At 38.6% G+C, this 18,492-nt stretch overlaps 1 protein-coding gene, 1 long non-coding RNA gene and 1 pseudogene across 3 annotated transcripts in view; 1 reads left to right on the top strand and 2 right to left on the bottom strand.

Annotated features, from left to right (window-relative positions):
- The window catches only part of LOC129058657 (uncharacterized), a 62,126-nt gene extending 58,276 nt beyond the window's left edge, over positions 1 to 3,850 (bottom strand). The window contains exon 1 of one of the 2 annotated variants that reach the window (XR_008523927.1): positions 3,212 to 3,850. This is a non-coding gene — a long non-coding RNA (uncharacterized LOC129058657). The remainder of the gene's footprint in view (positions 1 to 3,211) is intronic. The other variant, XR_008523928.2, reaches the window with a different exon arrangement.
- Positions 3,851 to 4,007: 157 nt separating this feature from the next.
- COPB2 (COPI coat complex subunit beta 2) overlaps positions 4,008 to 18,492 on the top strand; it is a 31,976-nt gene continuing 17,491 nt past the window's right edge. Inside the window, 6 exon segments of the mRNA NM_001133132.1 lie at positions 4,008 to 4,087; positions 10,184 to 10,321; positions 14,139 to 14,225; positions 14,432 to 14,558; positions 15,406 to 15,554; positions 17,979 to 18,125. Coding sequence (NP_001126604.1) covers positions 4,085 to 4,087; positions 10,184 to 10,321; positions 14,139 to 14,225; positions 14,432 to 14,558; positions 15,406 to 15,554; positions 17,979 to 18,125 — 651 coding nt within the window. The 5' untranslated portion in view covers positions 4,008 to 4,084.
- Positions 5,285 to 5,384, bottom strand: LOC112132852 (U6 spliceosomal RNA; annotated as a pseudogene).

The raw sequence follows: 18,492 nt of genomic DNA, 5'->3' as shown, positions 1-18,492 counted from the left end.
CTGTGACATAAAGTTATTCTGGGTCTCTTATTCTGATTGTTCCTACACTGACTCCACTTCTTTTTCTTTCACTTTTTCTTCTTTCCTGATTCTCTTTCTCTGATTGTTCCTTCATTGGCTCCACTATCATTCACTGGCTCCACATCTTCCTCTGATTAAAGGTATTCTTCTGGGTTCATTAGATTAAAAACATCAGCAATAGGATGCCTCCCACTCCCTCAATTCAACAAACGCATTTGTGTATCCAGTTGATTCTAGCTTCTCAGGGAAAAAAGGAGAAATTACAATCCAGCAAAAAAAGATGTTAATATCATTAAATATAACTTAGGTTCATATCTCAGGTCTGTCAGTCATGAGCAATGTGGCATGAGGTATACTACTTAACCAATTCAGGCCTCTGTTTTTCATCTATAAACTGGAGAAAATAATGCCTATCTTTTAGTATTACTTTATGAATTGCAGTACGCAAGGTACACATTCCAATGGCAGGCAGGCACATAGTGGGCATTTAATAAAAATTTTTCCTTATTACTGTTATTTCCACACTCACTTCCACCAAACTTGTATAGTCTGTTTCAACTTCTTTTAATGTGTCATACACACCAACAAAAGACAAACCATCTAGAGTACAGATATAAACAGGTTTCCTTTCTGGCCCAGTAAGTCCCAACTGCTTGACTCAAAGCTCAATTTCTCCCAACTTAAAAATCCCCAGATTCTAGCCCCAACCTTCTTCTTCAACCTTCTCCCTCACCGTTCTTCTAAATGAATACCATTCTCCAAACAAATTGGACCTTTTTTGGTTCTCAAACATGCCGTATACTCTTCACCTCAAAGTCCACCTCAGATTCTACCTCCTTTATGAAACTTATCTCCCCAGCTGGATATTTTATCTTCAGAGTATTTTATTGGTACTTCTCTCAGAAGGTACTCATATTCTGCCTGGTATTCAATTATTTGTGCATAAATAACCTTTCCTGCTTATAAATTGTAACCCCTTTGAAGGGAGAAACTAGGTTCTTATTCATGCTAGTACTTACCACTTAGCTAAGTGATAACACATGTATATTTAAAAATAATAAACAAGGCTGGGTGTGGTGGCTCAAGCCTGTAATCCCAGCACTTTGGGAGGCCGAGGCAGGCAGATCACCTGGGGTCAGGAGTTCAAGATCAGCCTGGCCAACATGGTGAAATCCCATCTCTTCTAAAACTACAAAAATCAGCCGGGTGTGGTGGCGTGCACCTGTAGTCCCAGCTACTGGGGAGACTGAGGCAGGGGAATCGCTTGAACCCGGGAGGTGGAGGTTGCAGTGAGCCGAGATGGCGCCACTGCACTCCAGCCTGGGTGACAATGTGAGACACCATCTCAAGATAAATAAATAAATACAAATAAAATAAAATAATAAACAAAAAACCCTGACTCTTTCTCAAGGAATTATTTTCCTCAACTTCTTATGAAGAGGTAGAAATAGGGTGGGAAGGGAACGGTATATATAGGGTACTTACAGAGGCACTGCAACCTGAATTCCCACTTGGAATTCTCCCAGCTGCTACAAAAAGGCAGGGCTGAAATAGCTATCATAGAAATTGACTAGGTAAGACTTTAAGATCTGTTAATCAATTGCAGTCAACCTCTTGGGAAACCCTTTACCAATCTGCTAAGCTTGTCTGTATTTCTTTTCTTCCCAACGGTTATTTTTCCTAACCTTCCAGTCTCCTCTAAACCAAGTAAACAAAAGATTTTAATTTAAACCCACAGTCAAACGCATAGTGAAATACACGTGTATATTTAATGTTATGTATTAGTTCCTATTTAATAATTTTATTTCTTTAAAATTTATTTCAACCAAAATCCAACACCAAATTCTATGGGTAATATCTTAAGGCAGCAACTAGTATAGTGCTTTGTATATAGTACACATTCAGTATGTAATGGTTAAAAGAGTGAATTTACAGTCTACAATTGCAGGACTTAATTTTGGCTAATTGCACTGGAAAACATGAGAAAAGATATAGTCCAAGTAAGAATGACACTTGGGGGTTCAGGCCCGCAACACCAGCTAGGTAGACCCTTAGGTGCCCAGTGGTATATAAAGATTTAAGTATTCCCAGCTGAGCCCCTTGACAATAGAGATCCATCATTTTATTTTGTGTTACTTAGTACTGTGCCAAATCCAAAAATACTCTCTCAAGTGCAAGAGTATCCAGGAATTAGAAATATTGAAAGTTCCACTATTCAAGCAAATTAGGTATAGTTCATATAATTTTTTCAACTCAGGATCCTCAGTCACTCCATACAGTAAGCAAAGTATGCAATTATTAGAATTATTAGTCTCAATTTACATAAGATCACACTGCTGGCACTAAACTCCAGTTCCAGACTCTTTTTTCCACTATTGAATGCCACAGAAACATAAAAAAAAAAAAAGAAAAAAATGTAAGGATCTTTAGAAACTATGCAACTGGATTTTTTTTTAAGATGATGAAAACTGAGGCCCATGAAGAGAGTCACATTAGCTCAAGGCTCCTACTAAAGCCAAATAATTTCGTGCAAAATCATCTCCCTCTGATTATCATTATCTACACACACAAATATATAATTTTTCTTTTTGCCTTTCTGAAAATCTGGAGGTCTGAAAAGACTTTACGATCTCTCTCAAGTTAAAGATACACGTTTGTACGTGTAACCAGAGGGCAAGTTTTATATGGTCCACATGTTTTCTTAAAAAAAAAAAAAAAAAAAAGGAACTACAGGAGATGTGCAGTGTGTGTGATAAGCAAATGTCCTCGAACTTTATTGTGTAGTGTAACACCTATGGCACAGGTCCTTAGAATTCAGCCACATTAATGAAGAGAGATTTTTACGTAGTAGAAAGAGCACAAACTTTGAGGTTTTTTGTTTTGAGACAGTCTTGCTCTGTTGCCCAGGCTGGAGCGCAGGGGCGCCATCTCAGCTCACTGCAGCCTCCACCTCCTGGGTTCTAAGCGAGTCTCCTGTCTCAGCCTCTGGAACAGCTTGAATTACAGGCGCCCGCCACCACGCCCAGCTAATTTCGTATTTTTAATAGAGACGGAGTTTCACTATGTTGGCCAGGCTGGTCTCGAACTCCTGACCTCAGGTGATCCACCCGTTTCGGCCTCCCAAAGTGCTGGGATTACAGGCGTGAGCCACCGCGCCCGGCCCAACTTTGAGGTTTTATCTACCACTTACTATGCAGTCTTGGCTAGAACACTTAACTTCTTTGAGCCCGAGTTTCCTCATCATTAAATGGAGATAATTCAGGTTTGATGTGAAGATTTGAGAGGAAGGTATGGCTGGCACACTGCTGAAGATCGATAAATATTTGTTGGATGAATAACACAGCCAGCCGATGCTCAACAAAAGACATACACACAAACACACACACGGTTGGGTAGTTGCCGTCTCCCGGGGAGCTCCAGAAGTGGAAGCTGTCAGCCCTCCCTCTGACTTCAGAAGCCTGAAGCTAAGCCCGCAGCCCGGTGAGTCTCTTCGCGGCCTTAATCAGTGCCCGGGCCAGGGCCTGCAGAGAACTCTCCGGGCCTCGCACCAAGCCCCAAGAACACACTGGAGACTCGTTTCGCCTTCTCCCTCGAGGTTCCCCGCTCCAGGGCCAGAGTCCGAGGAAGCCCGATAGCGGTTCTCGGCCTCCGAAACACAACGACAGCACTGGGGAGCTTGCCGTGCAGTTAGCGTCTAGCCGGGATTAGGCACTTCGTTTTCCTCATCGTTTCAATCTCTATCTTCTGGTCGGGATCCAAGCTTAGCTGCACCAGGTCACAGCCCTCAGTGGTGTAGGCCACACCCCTCCTTCCCGGCGGCCTCAGGTCCACTACCAGCTGGCTGGAAGGCCACGTTGCCTAGGAAACTGGGGCGGGGCTTGGGAAACGACGGTCCTGCGCGCAGTTTGCGCAGGCGCTCCGGCCCTGGCCTCTGACTATCGCGAGAATCGTCTCCCGGAAGCTCCACGTCAGTCAGTCTGACGGTCAGTGGATCGGTGGGTTTCTCTCAGGGCCTGAGTAGCCGGTGACAAACGAGGGTTCCCGGGATCGGACCGACACAGCCATGGTAGGTCCAAAACCCGTAGAAGGGAGCGGGGTCCCATAGGTTACGGCCGATTCCTGGAGCTTCTGGACTGAGGGCCGCGTTAAGCAGTGGTCTGGGCTCCCGCTGCGGCCGCCGCCTCAGGCCTTGCGAGGTCTTGGTCCACTTTGATTCCAGGAAGGGAGAAGGCGGTGGGGCCCAGGGGACCGGGGTGATTTGGGGAGGCAATGCCTGCTACTGAGGGATTCTGTCTCCCCTGGCGCTTGTGGCGCTTGCCAGAGCTCCTGCAGTCTGCAGCGGGATCAGTGGTGTCGGGAAACACAGAAGCCGAATGTGTTGAATTCCGTAGGAGGCTTTGGTAAAACTAAAGTTTGCCTTTAAAATGGTGGTAGTTAATCTACACTCCTGTTGGGCTTATTCCGGGGATAGTGTGTGCTGGCTACAAACTATAAACAAGCAAAGAAGCCAAAAACAAATGTATATGGAGTCAAAAGTGGAATTTCAAATGCTTTGATATCTCAGCTGTTCGGTTTCTAAGGGGAGAAGAAGGGTTGGGAGGAAGGGGGTGCTGTTTATAACACTGGCTGGTGTGCTTTTATGCATTTGCAAATCCAGTGGCTGGTAAGAATAGTAATTGTTAGAGCACTTTGTTATTATCACCATAACCCTAAAAAATGCCCTAGACTAGTTTGCACAAGAGTGTTATAATAATAAGGAAAGAAAACAATAGTGTAAGAATATCTTCCGTCTCTATTGAAAATGCAAAAAAAGAAAAAAAAATTAGCCGGGCGTGGTGGCGGGCGCCTGTAGTCCCAGCTACTTGGGAGGCTGAGGCAGGAGAATCGCTTGAACCCGGGAGGCGGAGGCTGCAGTGAGCCGAGTTCGCACCACTGCACTCCAGCCTGGGGCAGAGCGAGACTCCGTCTCAAAAAAAAAAAAAAAAAAAAACGTGTTATGAAGCACAGAATCAAACATTTTGGAGCTTGAAGACGCTAGGGATTAAGTCCCTCATCTTCAGTTAAAAAATTTTTTTAAATTATGTTTCCACAAGGTTAATTGTGGCAAAGTTGGAACTAGAAACAGAGGAAAAAGTTAGGAATACTCCCAGAGAAAATGCACAGAGAAACAAACATTTTTGCCTAAAATTTAGTGCATTCATTCACAGACACCCCCCCCCCCCATCCATGGACCTTCTTTTTTTTTTTTTTAATTTGTTTTATAAAAAATATGGAACACTTCACGGATTTGCGTGTCATACTTGCTCAGGGGCCACGCTAATCTTCTCTCTGTATGTGCTGCTGAAGCTAGTACCATCCCTGGACTTTCTTGGGCACCCAGGTTACAGTCCCTGAACAAGACCTCAAGCCTCTTAATTAGAGCACTTCATATTACTAACTACCTGCTCTAGTTTGGGTCTGCTGTGGTTGCAGTAATGGACGTTTTTGGAAAAGGCTCTTGGATCTGCCTAATTTCATTTTCTTTTGCTGTCTTTACATTTACCAGTGTATTTATATAATGAAATATTGCCTTCATTCTTTATATATTTTAAATCCTTTGTGGAAAATACAAAACGTGAATTTATTCATTTGTACATTTACCATAGAATATTTAGTGTGTGCCATGCACTTTACACTTTGCTAAACATGGCTGCCTAATTCTCACAGCAGCTGGGAGATAGAATTATATGTTTGTGAAGTGGTTACTGTAGGTCAGGCACTGCTCTAACTGGTTAACTCTGAATTTAATTCTTACAGCACTAAGAGGTTGATAATAATAATATTCCTGTTTTACATAAGTCAAACTTGAAAGAGGTTAAGTAAATTTGCCCACTATTGCACATCTGAAATGAGTGGTGGAACTGAAATTTAAATCCATCATGGCTTTCTAGTCTTGTGTTATGGTATCTGTCCTTAAACCGCCATACTCAAATATATAAGGTGATCTGGAGATAAAGACATGTATAAGCAATGACCCTGGCTTTAAGGAGGATCTACTCTAGAAAGCAAGAAAAGATGTGTACACAAGTGTACCATGAACAGTTAAAATGAAATCCTATAGGATTCTCTAGGAAACAATGCTTCAGGCTAGGGTTAACTAGAAAGGTCTTACTGGTGGCAGTAGCATTTAAGCTGAGTCCTAAATGCATCCAGCTTTTGGAAGATGGAGGGATATATTTAAAGTTGAGGATACAGTGTGAGCATCCTAATCATCTTTGTCCCAAAGTACCTAGTACATTGTCTTATTCAAAATAGTCACTTAACTGTTGGGAGAAATATTATCACAAGAACCCTTGCCTGTTCGTTCATTCGTACGTTCGTTCTTTCTTTCTTTCTCTTTTCTTTTCTTTCCTTCCTTCCTTCTTTCCTTCTTTCTTTCTTTCTTGACAGAATCTCACTCTGTCGCCCAGGCTGGAGTACAGTGGTGCAATCGTGGCTGACTGCAACCTCCACCTCCCAGGTTCAAGTGATTCTCCAGCCTCAGCCTGCCGAGTAGCTGGGACTGCAGGCGTGCACCACCATGTCCAGCTAATTTTTTTTTTTTTTTTTTGTATTTTTAGTAGAGATGGGGTTTCACCATGTTGGCCAGGCTGGTCTCAAACTCCTGACTTCAGGTGATCCTCCTGCCTCAGCTTCCCAAAGTGCTGAGATTACAGGCATGAGTCACCACGCCTGGCTGCCTGTTCTTTTTTAAACTGAGATTTGTGCTTTGGGAGTATGTAGAGGTTTACTGGGGTTGCTCAGAGTTCCTTGGCCCAACTTATGGAGCATCACTTTTACTCAATAATCAATAATTTAAAATATTTTAAAGTAAAATGTTCACAGTTTATAAGTATCCAATTTCCTCATTACTGGAGGAAAATTGTGAGATATGCTGGCTTATATGAAAACCCTTACCATGGTTCCTGCCTGGTACATAATAGACTCTTCATACCTGTTGACTCCATAGAGATTTAAAAAGAAGTTAAAATTTGTAATAGTAATTTATGGGGCAGAATTCAAAAATGAAGTAAAAAGCCTTGATTTTGGGAACTAGCAAGGAATGTGAAGATGATGACTTGAAAGTAGAAATTGGAGCTGGGAGACCGAGGTGGGTGGATCACAAGGTCAGGAGAGAAGTTCGAGACCAGCCTGGCCAATATGGTGAAACCCTGTCTCTAAAAATACAAAAATTAGCTGGACGTGGTGGTAGGCACCTGTAGTCCGCAGCTACTCGGGAGGCTGAGGCAGAATCGCTTGAACCTGGGAGGTGGAGGTTGCAGTGAGCCAAGATCACACCACTGCCCTCCAGCCTGGGCGACAGAGCAAGACTCTGTCTCAAAAAAAAAAAAGAAAGAAAGTAGAAAATTGGAGAGAGGAAGGAATTGATGACAGTGAAAACATTTTTGAGGAAATTGAAGAGAAGAGCCAGAGAACTCTGATCTTTTAAAGTAAGAGGTAAAGGTTGTTGCTGAAAGTGAAGGAGGCTTGGATAGAGCAAGACTTGAAGTAGTCAATGACCCAAATTTGATAAAAATCCCCAAAAAAGATGAGTAAAAGCATTGTGAGGTGTTTTGTCTCAGGAAGTTATCTCTGCTAAATCTTCTTTTTATATTAAAAAGTAACCTTAAATTTCTGTCCCATTCATGATCATCATAGAAGATCACAGCAATAAAGATTTGACAGTAACTCAACTTGCCAAATGAGCTTTTAGGTTGTGTTTAAGACCTGTTGAAGGGGAAATATATTTTAAATCAGTCTTTTCTCAGCATGCCTCCTAGAGAGAATTAAGCCCACTGCCCTAAGATATCATTGTATATAATAAATTAACTTTTCTCCTAGAATGGCATTTTTTGGAGAATGGAGAAAATAGTTATACAAATAATTATCTGTTCTGTAATTCAAAGGAAGAATTTGGCTTGAAAATGCTATTATAAACGATTCATATTTTCTGACTTGAGAGAATGTTTTTATTTTTGTTTTAAATTGTTCCAATTTTCATTAAGTTTCTGTAATTTAAATCCATTAAAATATTTCAAACATTCCCATTTGACACCAAAGGCCATCATGCACAGGGATATAACCCTTATTGATCACACATTACATTACCTAGCATTTACTAGTATTTTTGCCAAGATAAATCTACCACTTTTCTCCAAAGAACTCAGTATTATGCTTTATGGTTACTAGGACCTCATGAATAACACTTCTTCAGAATATTTCCTGATATGACACTATTGACCTGGGCACAAAATTGTGATTTGTGAATCAATGATTTAAATTTCATTGGCCAGGCGCAGGGGCTCACGCCTGTAATCCTAGCACTTTGGGAGGCCGAGGCGGGCGGATCACAAGGTCAGGAAATCAAAACCATCCTGGCTAACACGGTGAAACCCCATCCCTACTGAAAATACAAAAAATTAGCTGGGCATGGTGGCATGCGCCTGTAGTCCCAGCTACTCGGGAGGCTGAGGCAGGAGAATCGCTTGAACCCGGGAAGCAGAGGTTTCAGTGAGCAGAGATTGGCGCCACTGCACTCCAGCCTGGGCGACAGAGCGAGACTTCGTCTCAAAAAAAAAAAAAAAAGTAAATTTATTTACTAGATAATTATATGAACTAGAGGTTCTCAAAATGTGGTCTGCGATTCCTTAAGAGTCCCTAATACTCTTTTAGGAGGTCCACAAATTAAAATTATTTTCTTAACAGTGAGACGCTGTTGGCACCTTTCACAATGTTGATATTTGCACTGATGGTGTAAAAGTAGTGGAAGGAAAAACTGCTAGTGAAGTGACACCAAATTGTACTGTTAGTATATTCTTCATTGTGACACAGTTTTTTAAAAAGTCAGTTTCACTTAAGAATGTCATTGATGAAACAGTAAAAATTTTATTGCCTCTCCACACTTGAGTATGCATCTTTTAAATTCTGTGTGGTGAAATAGGGAGTATGCATAAAGCAGTTCTACTGCATACTGAAGTATGGTAAAGGGGAAACACTTGTACCGTTTTTAAGTTGTGAGCTTTACTGGAAACAATGACTGAGAAACTCTGCTTATTCAGACTTGAATATTTGGTAGACATTTTTTAAAAACCTGAAAGGTTGGCTGGTCCCTGACAGTATTTGTTGCTAATGATAAAATTAAAGCTTTCAAGTGAAAGTTCGAATTTTGAAAAACTCACTGAACTTGATGGATTTCCAATGCTTAAAGGCTTATCAGTTGAAGTAGGTGGTGAAATTAGTGAATGTGTAATTTTTTTAATAAAGTATAATGATGTTGTTAGCATCTAGAAGATGTGCATAATTCAGTGAACCAGCATTTTCCAAATGACCAATGCTTAATGTTAGAAAAACATGCATGAGAGAAAGATCCATTCAAAGTATGGACTAAACCAATGGATTTTAATGTAACAAAGTATAAACAGCTTATTGATACGGTTTCAGATTTTACCTTGCAAGTAGCCTTTAAGAAACTACCACTTCTCGAATTTTGAAGAATTTCAAGTAATGAAAAAACTATTAAGATACTCCTCACTTTCCAACTAAGTATCTGTGAGACCAGGCATTCTTTTGTAGACATTAACCAAAACAACATATCACAACATATCGAAGGCAGAAGCAGATAATGAGAAACCATCTGTCTTCTGTTAAGTCAGATTATAAAGAGTTTTGCAAAAATGTAAAATATTGCCATTCTTTTCACTAAATTTTTTTGAAAACATAGTTATTTTTCATAAAAACATGTTATTTTAGTTAACATGTACTGGATTTTTGTTATTTGAAAATGAATTAATATATAAATATTTTGAAGTTGTCTCAGGTTTAATTTTTAACATGGTAACATGCCAATAGCTAAAACTCACATAAACAAAAGCTCTTTGGGGTCCTCAAAATGTTTAAGGACTATAAAGGAATCCTTAGAGCAAAAAGCTTGAAGACCACTGCTGTAAATCTTAAAATGTTAAATATTCTCATTTTTTTGATGTGTAAATGAAGAAATAAGTGCTTAGACTTGAAACTGTTTCAAAAGCTTAGCAAAGTAGTGGCTGAATTGTTTTGTAGGCCTATTCATGCACTGTATTTAGTTAAAATCTCAAACGTATTTTATTTGGCTTAGCAATTTAATTTTTTTAATGTTTCTTTTTAGCCTCTGCGACTTGATATCAAAAGAAAGCTAACTGCTAGATCTGATCGAGTTAAGAGTGTGGATCTGCATCCTACAGAGCCATGGATGTTGGCAAGTCTTTACAATGGCAGTGTGTGTGTTTGGAATCATGAAACACAGGTAGGAATTTTTCAGGACTTTATTAGAAATAAAATACTATGTTAGACTGTGCTTATAGTGAAAGAGAAGAAATACTATAACAGAATCCAGAAGCTATATGCAAACTGCTTTCTCAAGTTGGTACAAAGTATTTTAAATATGAAGGAACTAACATTTATGAGGGGATAGTTTGTAGGAGAAACTGTCCTGGGTATGTTATATACAATATTTAAATATAACAGCTCTGACTTAGGTAGTATTAGCTCTTTTTTGAAATTGAGAAAACTGATGGTATTATAGAATCACTTGCTAAAGTATTTAATTGTTAGTTTTCCATTCAGTGAATACTCTATCTTAAGAATGATCTTTTTAAATTTATTTTTCTCCCAAATGCCCAATGTAATGATACACAGATAAATCTTTCACTCAGCCATATAGATTATATCAGGGAAATATTTATAGTTAGCTTTTGATTATACACACATCTTACAGATTGTCTGCCTAAATATTTGACTTATTCTCTTTCACCTGAGTAAATAACATATCCTTCAAATTAGTTTGTCTCATATTTTCCAGTCCTCCTAGACCATATTTAAGAGTACAAAGTATATAGTTAGCACTATACCATACAGTTGTGTCTACTTATATAGTAATTATCCTTAACGTCCAAAGTTAAGTTCTTGAAATCCAGGTAAAATTCGCATTTGAGGAATTTAAAATGGCAAAATAGGATCAAGGAACCAAAGCCGGAAGTAAACCTAAAAACACCTTTATACTTTTAGAAAGAAATGACTGTACACTAAACTCATACCCTGTATTAGTCTGTTCTCACACTGCTGTAAAGAACTACCTGAGACTGGGTAATTTATGAAGGAAAGAGGTTTAATTGACTCACAGTTCCACAGGCTTAACAGGAAGCATGACTGGGAGGCCTCACGAAACTTAAAATTTTGGCAGCAGGTGAAGGGGAAGCAAGCACCTTCTTCACATGATGGCAGGAGAGAGAGAGCGAAGTGGGAAGTGCCACACACTTTTCAACCATCAGATCTCATGAGAAGTCACTATCACGAGAACAGCAAGGGGGAAATCCACCCCCATGATCCAATCACCTCCCACTAGGGCCCTCCTCCAATTCGACATGAGATTTGGGTGGGGATACAAATCCAAACCATATCATAGTCCATCAGTGACATTTTATACAAATTAACATTTTGTTTTCTGCTGTATCTCAGTACCTATAACATTACCTGGCACATAGTAAATGCTCAATAATTATTTGTTCAACAAATGAATAATATGCATTTCACTTATCACTAGTTCAGTATTTGTGTTCTCTACAATTTCAGATCTTTATCTTGTGAATTCTTTTTGCTTTGATGCAAATAACTGGTTTTTTTTTTTTTCCTTTTCGTTTAGTGCTTGAGGTGTTTAAAATATTTCTGATTTTATGTTTAACAGATATGTTGGTGTCCTCTCTCTCTGATTATTCCTAGGGATTCCCTCTTATCAACTACATTTACCTATCTCTCAGCTCTATCACTTGATCATCATATGTTCTAAAGCCCAGGCGTACTTTTCTTATCTTTCTCTAGGCTTTATTGTAATGTATCTCTGCTTTATCTACATTTCCACTTTGCCTCCTTTTTCTCTTCTCTACCTTTTTCTGCCCTATGACAGGACCCTCTGCTTCCCCTTTCATAATTCATCTCAGTGGTAGTTTCATGTATAATTTCCTTCTTTCCTCTAAGAATGGAGGTTCTGTGAGGACAAGGATTCCCCTCATCTTATTTCCCACTGTTGGTCCAGTGCATGAGGCACTACCTGATGCACTGTCAGGCTCCTAGTAGATAGTAAGTCTTTGTTGAATGATTGATCTGTCTTTGATTCTCCCTGTTTTTTCCCTGTGTTTATATCACCAACAGTATTTACCACTCCTGTATTGAGAGCAAATTCTTGAGAGAGCCAAAAAGGTTTTTGGAAGTAAAAAGGTTTTTAGATGTACTTGAATTTCAAATAAGTAGATACTATATATTCTTTGAGGTGGTACATGCAGTGGTTTAAAAAAACATAGTATTTTAGGATTTGAAGCCAACTTGCTGATTAAATTATATAGGCAAGCCTTTTAACCGTGCTGAGCCTCTTTATTTATCTAAAGTGAAAATGATATTATTGCCTTGCCTACATCACAGGATTGTCAAAAAGATAAAATAAAATTAGATAAAATTGTGTATGAAACCTATAAAGTACCATATAAGTATTAGTCATTAGTTATACTTTCCTAATCTACGTTGAGTATTTGTATGTATTGCATGTGTAGCTTTTCTTACTCTTTATTTGCATCAGTCATAGCCCCTAACATGACGTTGAACCTTGGCTATTTGTTCTGCAGCTGCTTTATTTTTACTGCTCAGCAGATCCCTGGATTTGTTGGCTCCTCATGAGCTTTTGTGGATTTTTCTGCCATGTTATAGATTGCATGTTCTGTCTACTCTCAGTGTCTGTATTATAGTCAGCTGGTAGTGATTCTACAGGTTGGAATTGAAGTGCCTACTCATTCAGCCTTTGTCTAAAGAATCTTTGAACTCTGGCTTGAAAAGTCAGAGTAGGACAGTTCTTATGAACCGGTCCCTATTACTTTTTTAGTGCACATGGTTAATCAATCAGTAAGATTATATTGTGTTTCTTAGTTATTTCATTTTTGCTCTCTGATACAAAAAAGGTTTGGAAAATGATAGTTTGACTTTCAGACTTTTAAGAACAGGCATCAAAGAAGGAGAACAAAGAGGTACCATGATCTCTGCTCTTTCTAGGAGGGTCTCTACCTTTATCCTATGTGTATAATTCCATTCTGAGCAGCTCGGAGGAACATAGAAGTCACGGTGTTTTCATATTTTATTAAAAAGAAATAATAACATTTGTATGGAATCATATTGCTAAAGCATGCAAAAGAATTGTACCTTATTCATGAGTCACTTTTACGGGTTTCAATTTCAAAAAGACTGACTAGGTGCAGTGGCTCACGCCTGTAATCCCAGCACTTGGGAAGCTGAGACGGGTGGATCACTTGAGGCCAGGAGTTCGAGACCACCCTGGCCAACATGGTGAAACCCCGTCTGTACAAAAAATACAAAAATTTGCTTGGCACGGTGGCGCACACCTGTAATCCCAGCTACTTGGGTAACTGAAGCATGAGAATCACTTGAACCTGGGAGGCGGAGGTTGCAGTGAGCCAAGATTGTGCCACTGTACTGCACTTCAGCCTGGGTGACAGAGTGAGACTGTCTCAAAAAAAAAAAAAAAAAAAGAAAAAGAAAAAGAAACTAAGTGCTAATTCATTCAACAAATATTTATTACACACTAATTGTGTGCCAGCCACTGTTCTAGCCTCTGCCTATACAGTGTGAAAAATATTCCTGCCTTTGGAGAGCTTAGCAGGAAAGATTGGCACTAAACATAATTATGAGGTGCTACATTATGAAAGGGAAGTACAAGTTTCCATGGTGGATTTTCAAGTCAGAGAGAACAAGAGCAGAGGTGAGGCTGGGAGCAGCCGAAGGTGACGCTGGAAAAGGGAGGGAAGGGCTGGAGCACAGAGGATCTGGAATACCATCTTGTGGATATTTGCTTTCTCTTATCTTTAAAAAGTGTTTTAATTTTGAATCTATTAAAAGATAGTTGGTCTTTTTTAAAAATTTGAATGTTGAGCTTTTATATTTTAGCCTGAGAATATATTAAAATGAGAAGTGATCTTAAAAATTGGATGTTTGAAATATAACAGATTAGATTTTGTGGTTATTTTCTTATAGCTCAATTTGTGTATTCTTGTTACATTTTAAAGACACTGGTGAAGACATTTGAAGTATGTGATCTTCCTGTTCGAGCTGCAAAGTTTGTTGCAAGGAAGAATTGGGTTGTGACAGGAGCGGTAAGTAATTAATATGCATCTCTATTCCCATTTTCTGAATTGGTCAATGATTATGTAAATTTGTTGCAGGATTTTGATTCCCGATTTTTTTTGTTATTTACAGCAATGTTTTGAAGCATAGACTTTATTCCTTGAGTCTGCGATATACTTTTTTTGTATAATTTACTTGATAACAGGGATGATGGTTTTAAAATTTCTGTTTCTAGGATGACATGCAGATTAGAGTGTTCAATTACAATACTCTGGAGAGAGTTCATATGTTTGAAGCACACTCAGACTACATTCGCTGTATTGCTGTTCATCCAACCCAGCCTTTCATTCTAACTAGCAGTGGTAAGAGATGACCTTTTTTGGTCATATGCGTCTCTTTGGGTAATTCATTTTCATTCACTGAGACATGCTATGCTTTAACTGCTGTTACAAACAGAATTCTAATTCCAAGCAGCCTTTAAACTATTTAGATCCATTACTGTGCTATTGATGCTGCTTGCGTTTGTACTTTAATGAAATATCAAATGTACTTAGGATTTGTGTAATGATTGCTCCAATTCCTGTCAGAGAAGACCTACAAGTCTAGATGTTTAAACATCTGCTGAACAGAAAGGTCATTTACATGTTGATGAGTGAGTTTTTGGCAGATTGGCATAGACCCTACTCAGTTCAATCTTTATATTCAAACTAGTTTGCTCCTTGGTATTGTGTATAAATAGTAGACCTCTTGGAGGACTGGAAAAAGAAGTAGCACTGAATTAGTAATAGCTCTTTGAAATGTTTTTAAATTAAAAATTGAGAAGTAAAGACTTTTTAAAAACCAATCTTGTGAGGGCAAATGCTTGTTCTCTACATAGTCATTGCTATCACTATTCAGTCATGCTTAGATTCTACTCAAACTTACATTACTCTGGCCATTCTTTAATGCCCACTGAATTTTTAAGTTTTTTCACAGAATTTTTATATTTTCTATTTCTATTTTATTTATTTTATCTCCACTTTTCTGTAGAGAGTTAAATTTATTTTTAAGATAAATAAGCATTTTGAAAACTCTATTTGGTTTTGATTCTATTTCTGTAAGTCATGGATTATGTGGTTTGTGTTAGGTTTGCTTCTTCTAAAGACTGTGTCTTAGTTATGAAGTGAAAAAATAGAATTACAACTAACTTGAGACTTTCTTTTGGCCTAGATGACATGCTTATTAAGCTCTGGGACTGGGATAAAAAATGGTCTTGCTCACAAGTGTTTGAAGGACACACCCATTATGTTATGCAGATTGTGATCAACCCCAAAGATAACAATCAGTTTGCCAGTGCCTCTTTGGACAGGACTATCAAGGTAGGGCATCCACATTTTGTGTCAGTTATCATTATTAGTGAACTATACTTGCCTTAGGTGTTTTACTGTTGACTGGCCAGAAATTTACCCATCTTAAAAGTTTTTCTCAAAAGCCTGTTTTGAAGTCAAAATAGGATTTCTCATTTTAATCCAAACGACATGTTCTGTTTAGAAAAATATTGTGGCAACTCAGTGCTCTTAATGAGGAGCATTTTTCTGTGTGGAAGCAGCATGTTATAAAAAGTTTTTAGCCTTTGGAAACCCAGAATAAGAAAAATGCCAGTATCGTTTTAGGATACTACTGTCCTCTCCTTTTAGTATTCATTGTTGACTTCTGCTCATCATTCATCTATTTTACATTTAAATTCCATATGCCTCTATTCTCTCTTTCTTACTCCATTTCACCACACTGCTGTCTGTTATCTTTCTGAAACATAGATTGCATCTTGTCAGTTCCTGATCTAAGGATAAAGTCCAAATGCCTTAGTGTGGAATACAAGGATTTCCAGGACTAGCCTGGGCTAATATTATGGCGACATCTCCTAAAACCCTGGTCTACTCACCATCCTCTAGAGAGGCTATGAATGTTCCCAAAACCTTATTTCATTGAACCGTTCCATCTGCCTGCACTTCTCTTTATTTTCCTCCGGAGAATTACTCAGCTTTTAAGGTTTAGCACAAATATTTACTCTTGAGAACCTCTTGTCAGACATCCACTTCACCTCTAGACAGAGCCAGTTATGCTTATCCCATTTCTTCCATTGCTTTTTGCCTCTGTTTCAGCCTTTCTCAGATTGAATTATAATTACACGTTTTTGGAAATCTTTATCCCCTGAAATACTGGATTTGGGGGATAGAAACTATGTGTCACTTCCTTTCCCCAGACATTCAGTAGCAAACAGCAAAGTGCCTTACCTGACCTAGATGCTTAATACATGTTGCAGTGAGGGCAATCATGCTCCTTTTTTTTTATCATAATATTTTAAATATTTCCATGCCAGGCACGGTGGCTCACGCCTGTAATCCCAGCACTTTGGGAGACCAAGGCAGGTGGATCACAAGGTCAGGAGATCAAGACCATCCTGGCTAACATGGTGAAACCCCGTCTCTACTAAAAATACAAAAAATTAGCTGGGTGTGGTGGCAGGCGCCTGTAGCCCCAGCTACTCGGGAGGCTGAGGCAGGGGAATGGCATGAACCTGGGAGGGAGGCAGAGCTTGCAGTGAGCCGAGATTGCGCCACTGCACTGCAGCCTGGGGACAGAGTGAGACTCCATCTCAAATAAATAAATAATTAATTTAATTAAATATTTCCATATGCATTGACTTAAAATAAATTAACTTTTGCTTACATGTTTGCTTTCACCTATATAAAACACTGTTAATAGTTTTCCTTTATGTAAAATGTTATGTGTCTGAATATCTTAGGGTTTTGACCTTAGCTATTTTGCCTTTGATTGGATTATCCTTGCTTTTGACATAGATTAACTTTGAAATTAGTTGTAAACTTTTTTTACTAATTTAGGTTTATCTTGAGAACAATAATTGTCTTATCTTCAGTTCCAATAAAGTTTATTTTATACAGTAATTGATAAACATTTGTTACACGTTTATACTCCCCACAGGGCCTCCCATATACTAGGCACTCAGTAAATATTTGTAAAGATAAAGCTTAATTCTGTGCTGTGGTAATTTTTAACAATTTTCTACACTTTAAATTGGTAATTAGGCAGTAATTTTCACCTTTTAATAGGCCTTTATTTTTATTTATTTATTTATGTATTTTTGAGTTACGGTCTGTGTTGCCTAGGCTGGAGTGCAGTGGCATGATCACAACTCACCGTAACCTCAAACTTCTGGGCTAAAGCGATCTTCCTGCCTCAGCCTCCTGAGTTGTTAGGATTACATGCGTGTGCCTTCATGCCCAGCTAATTTTTTACTTTTTACTTTTTTGTAGAGACAAGGTCTTGCTGTGTTGTCCAGGTTGGTCTTGAGCTCTTGGGCTCAAGTGATAACTTCCATCTCAGCCTCCTAAAGTGCTGAGATTACAGGTGTGAGCCACCACACCCAGCAACTTTTAATATATCTTACTAAATCTACTTTCATGAGCTGTATATTAAATCTATAATAAAATAATTTCATAACATCTAGATTCCTGGGCGTCACTGTGGATTGAATGAATTATAATCTCTAGAGATAAAGCCTGGAAATTGGCACTTCTTTTAAAGAACGCCATAGTGATTTCGCTCCCTGAAAATTCAAGTAAAATGAGAAAGAACAAAAACCAAACAGGATAAAAAATAAAATTTGATAGCTCTTCTCTCCTGGGCTTTGGCATTTTACATAATGTGTCAGAAATATGGTGGATTTGCCTTTTGAAAAGCAAGGCCCCATATTGACTGGCAGATGCTGTTTCTCTCTGCAGGTGTGGCAGTTGGGCTCTTCGTCACCAAACTTCACTTTGGAAGGACATGAGAAAGGCGTGAATTGCATTGATTACTACAGTGGTGGGGACAAGCCATACCTCATTTCAGGTGCAGATGACCGTCTTGTTAAAATATGGGATTATCAGGTACAGTTTTTCATAACCTTACTTCCATATGTTAGATATGTTTCTTACTATGTCTTATAAGACAGTTAAGACTTGGGTTGTTGAAATCTGTTCACAGCATAATAACTTAAGGTATCAGTATTTGCACCTAAACTGTGTTCCCAGAATTCTCCATAAAAATGAAAACAATGCATACCAAGATTTTAAAAATAAAATACCAACATGTTCATATTTCATTTCATAATTGCATTTAGAAATTTTAACATTTTAATGTTGAATTATCCTCCATAATCTTCATTGATAGACTTCTATTTATTTTTGTAAGCTAGCAGATCAACAGTTAGCAACCATTTTGCCAAATCGTACTCTTGTAAACCTAGTTATGAAT

This window comes from Pongo abelii, chromosome 2 (assembly GCF_028885655.2).
Source record: "Pongo abelii isolate AG06213 chromosome 2, NHGRI_mPonAbe1-v2.0_pri, whole genome shotgun sequence".
In the NCBI taxonomy this organism is placed as follows: Eukaryota; Metazoa; Chordata; class Mammalia; order Primates; family Hominidae; genus Pongo; species Pongo abelii.
This window is presented reverse-complemented; position numbering and strand designations above follow the sequence as displayed.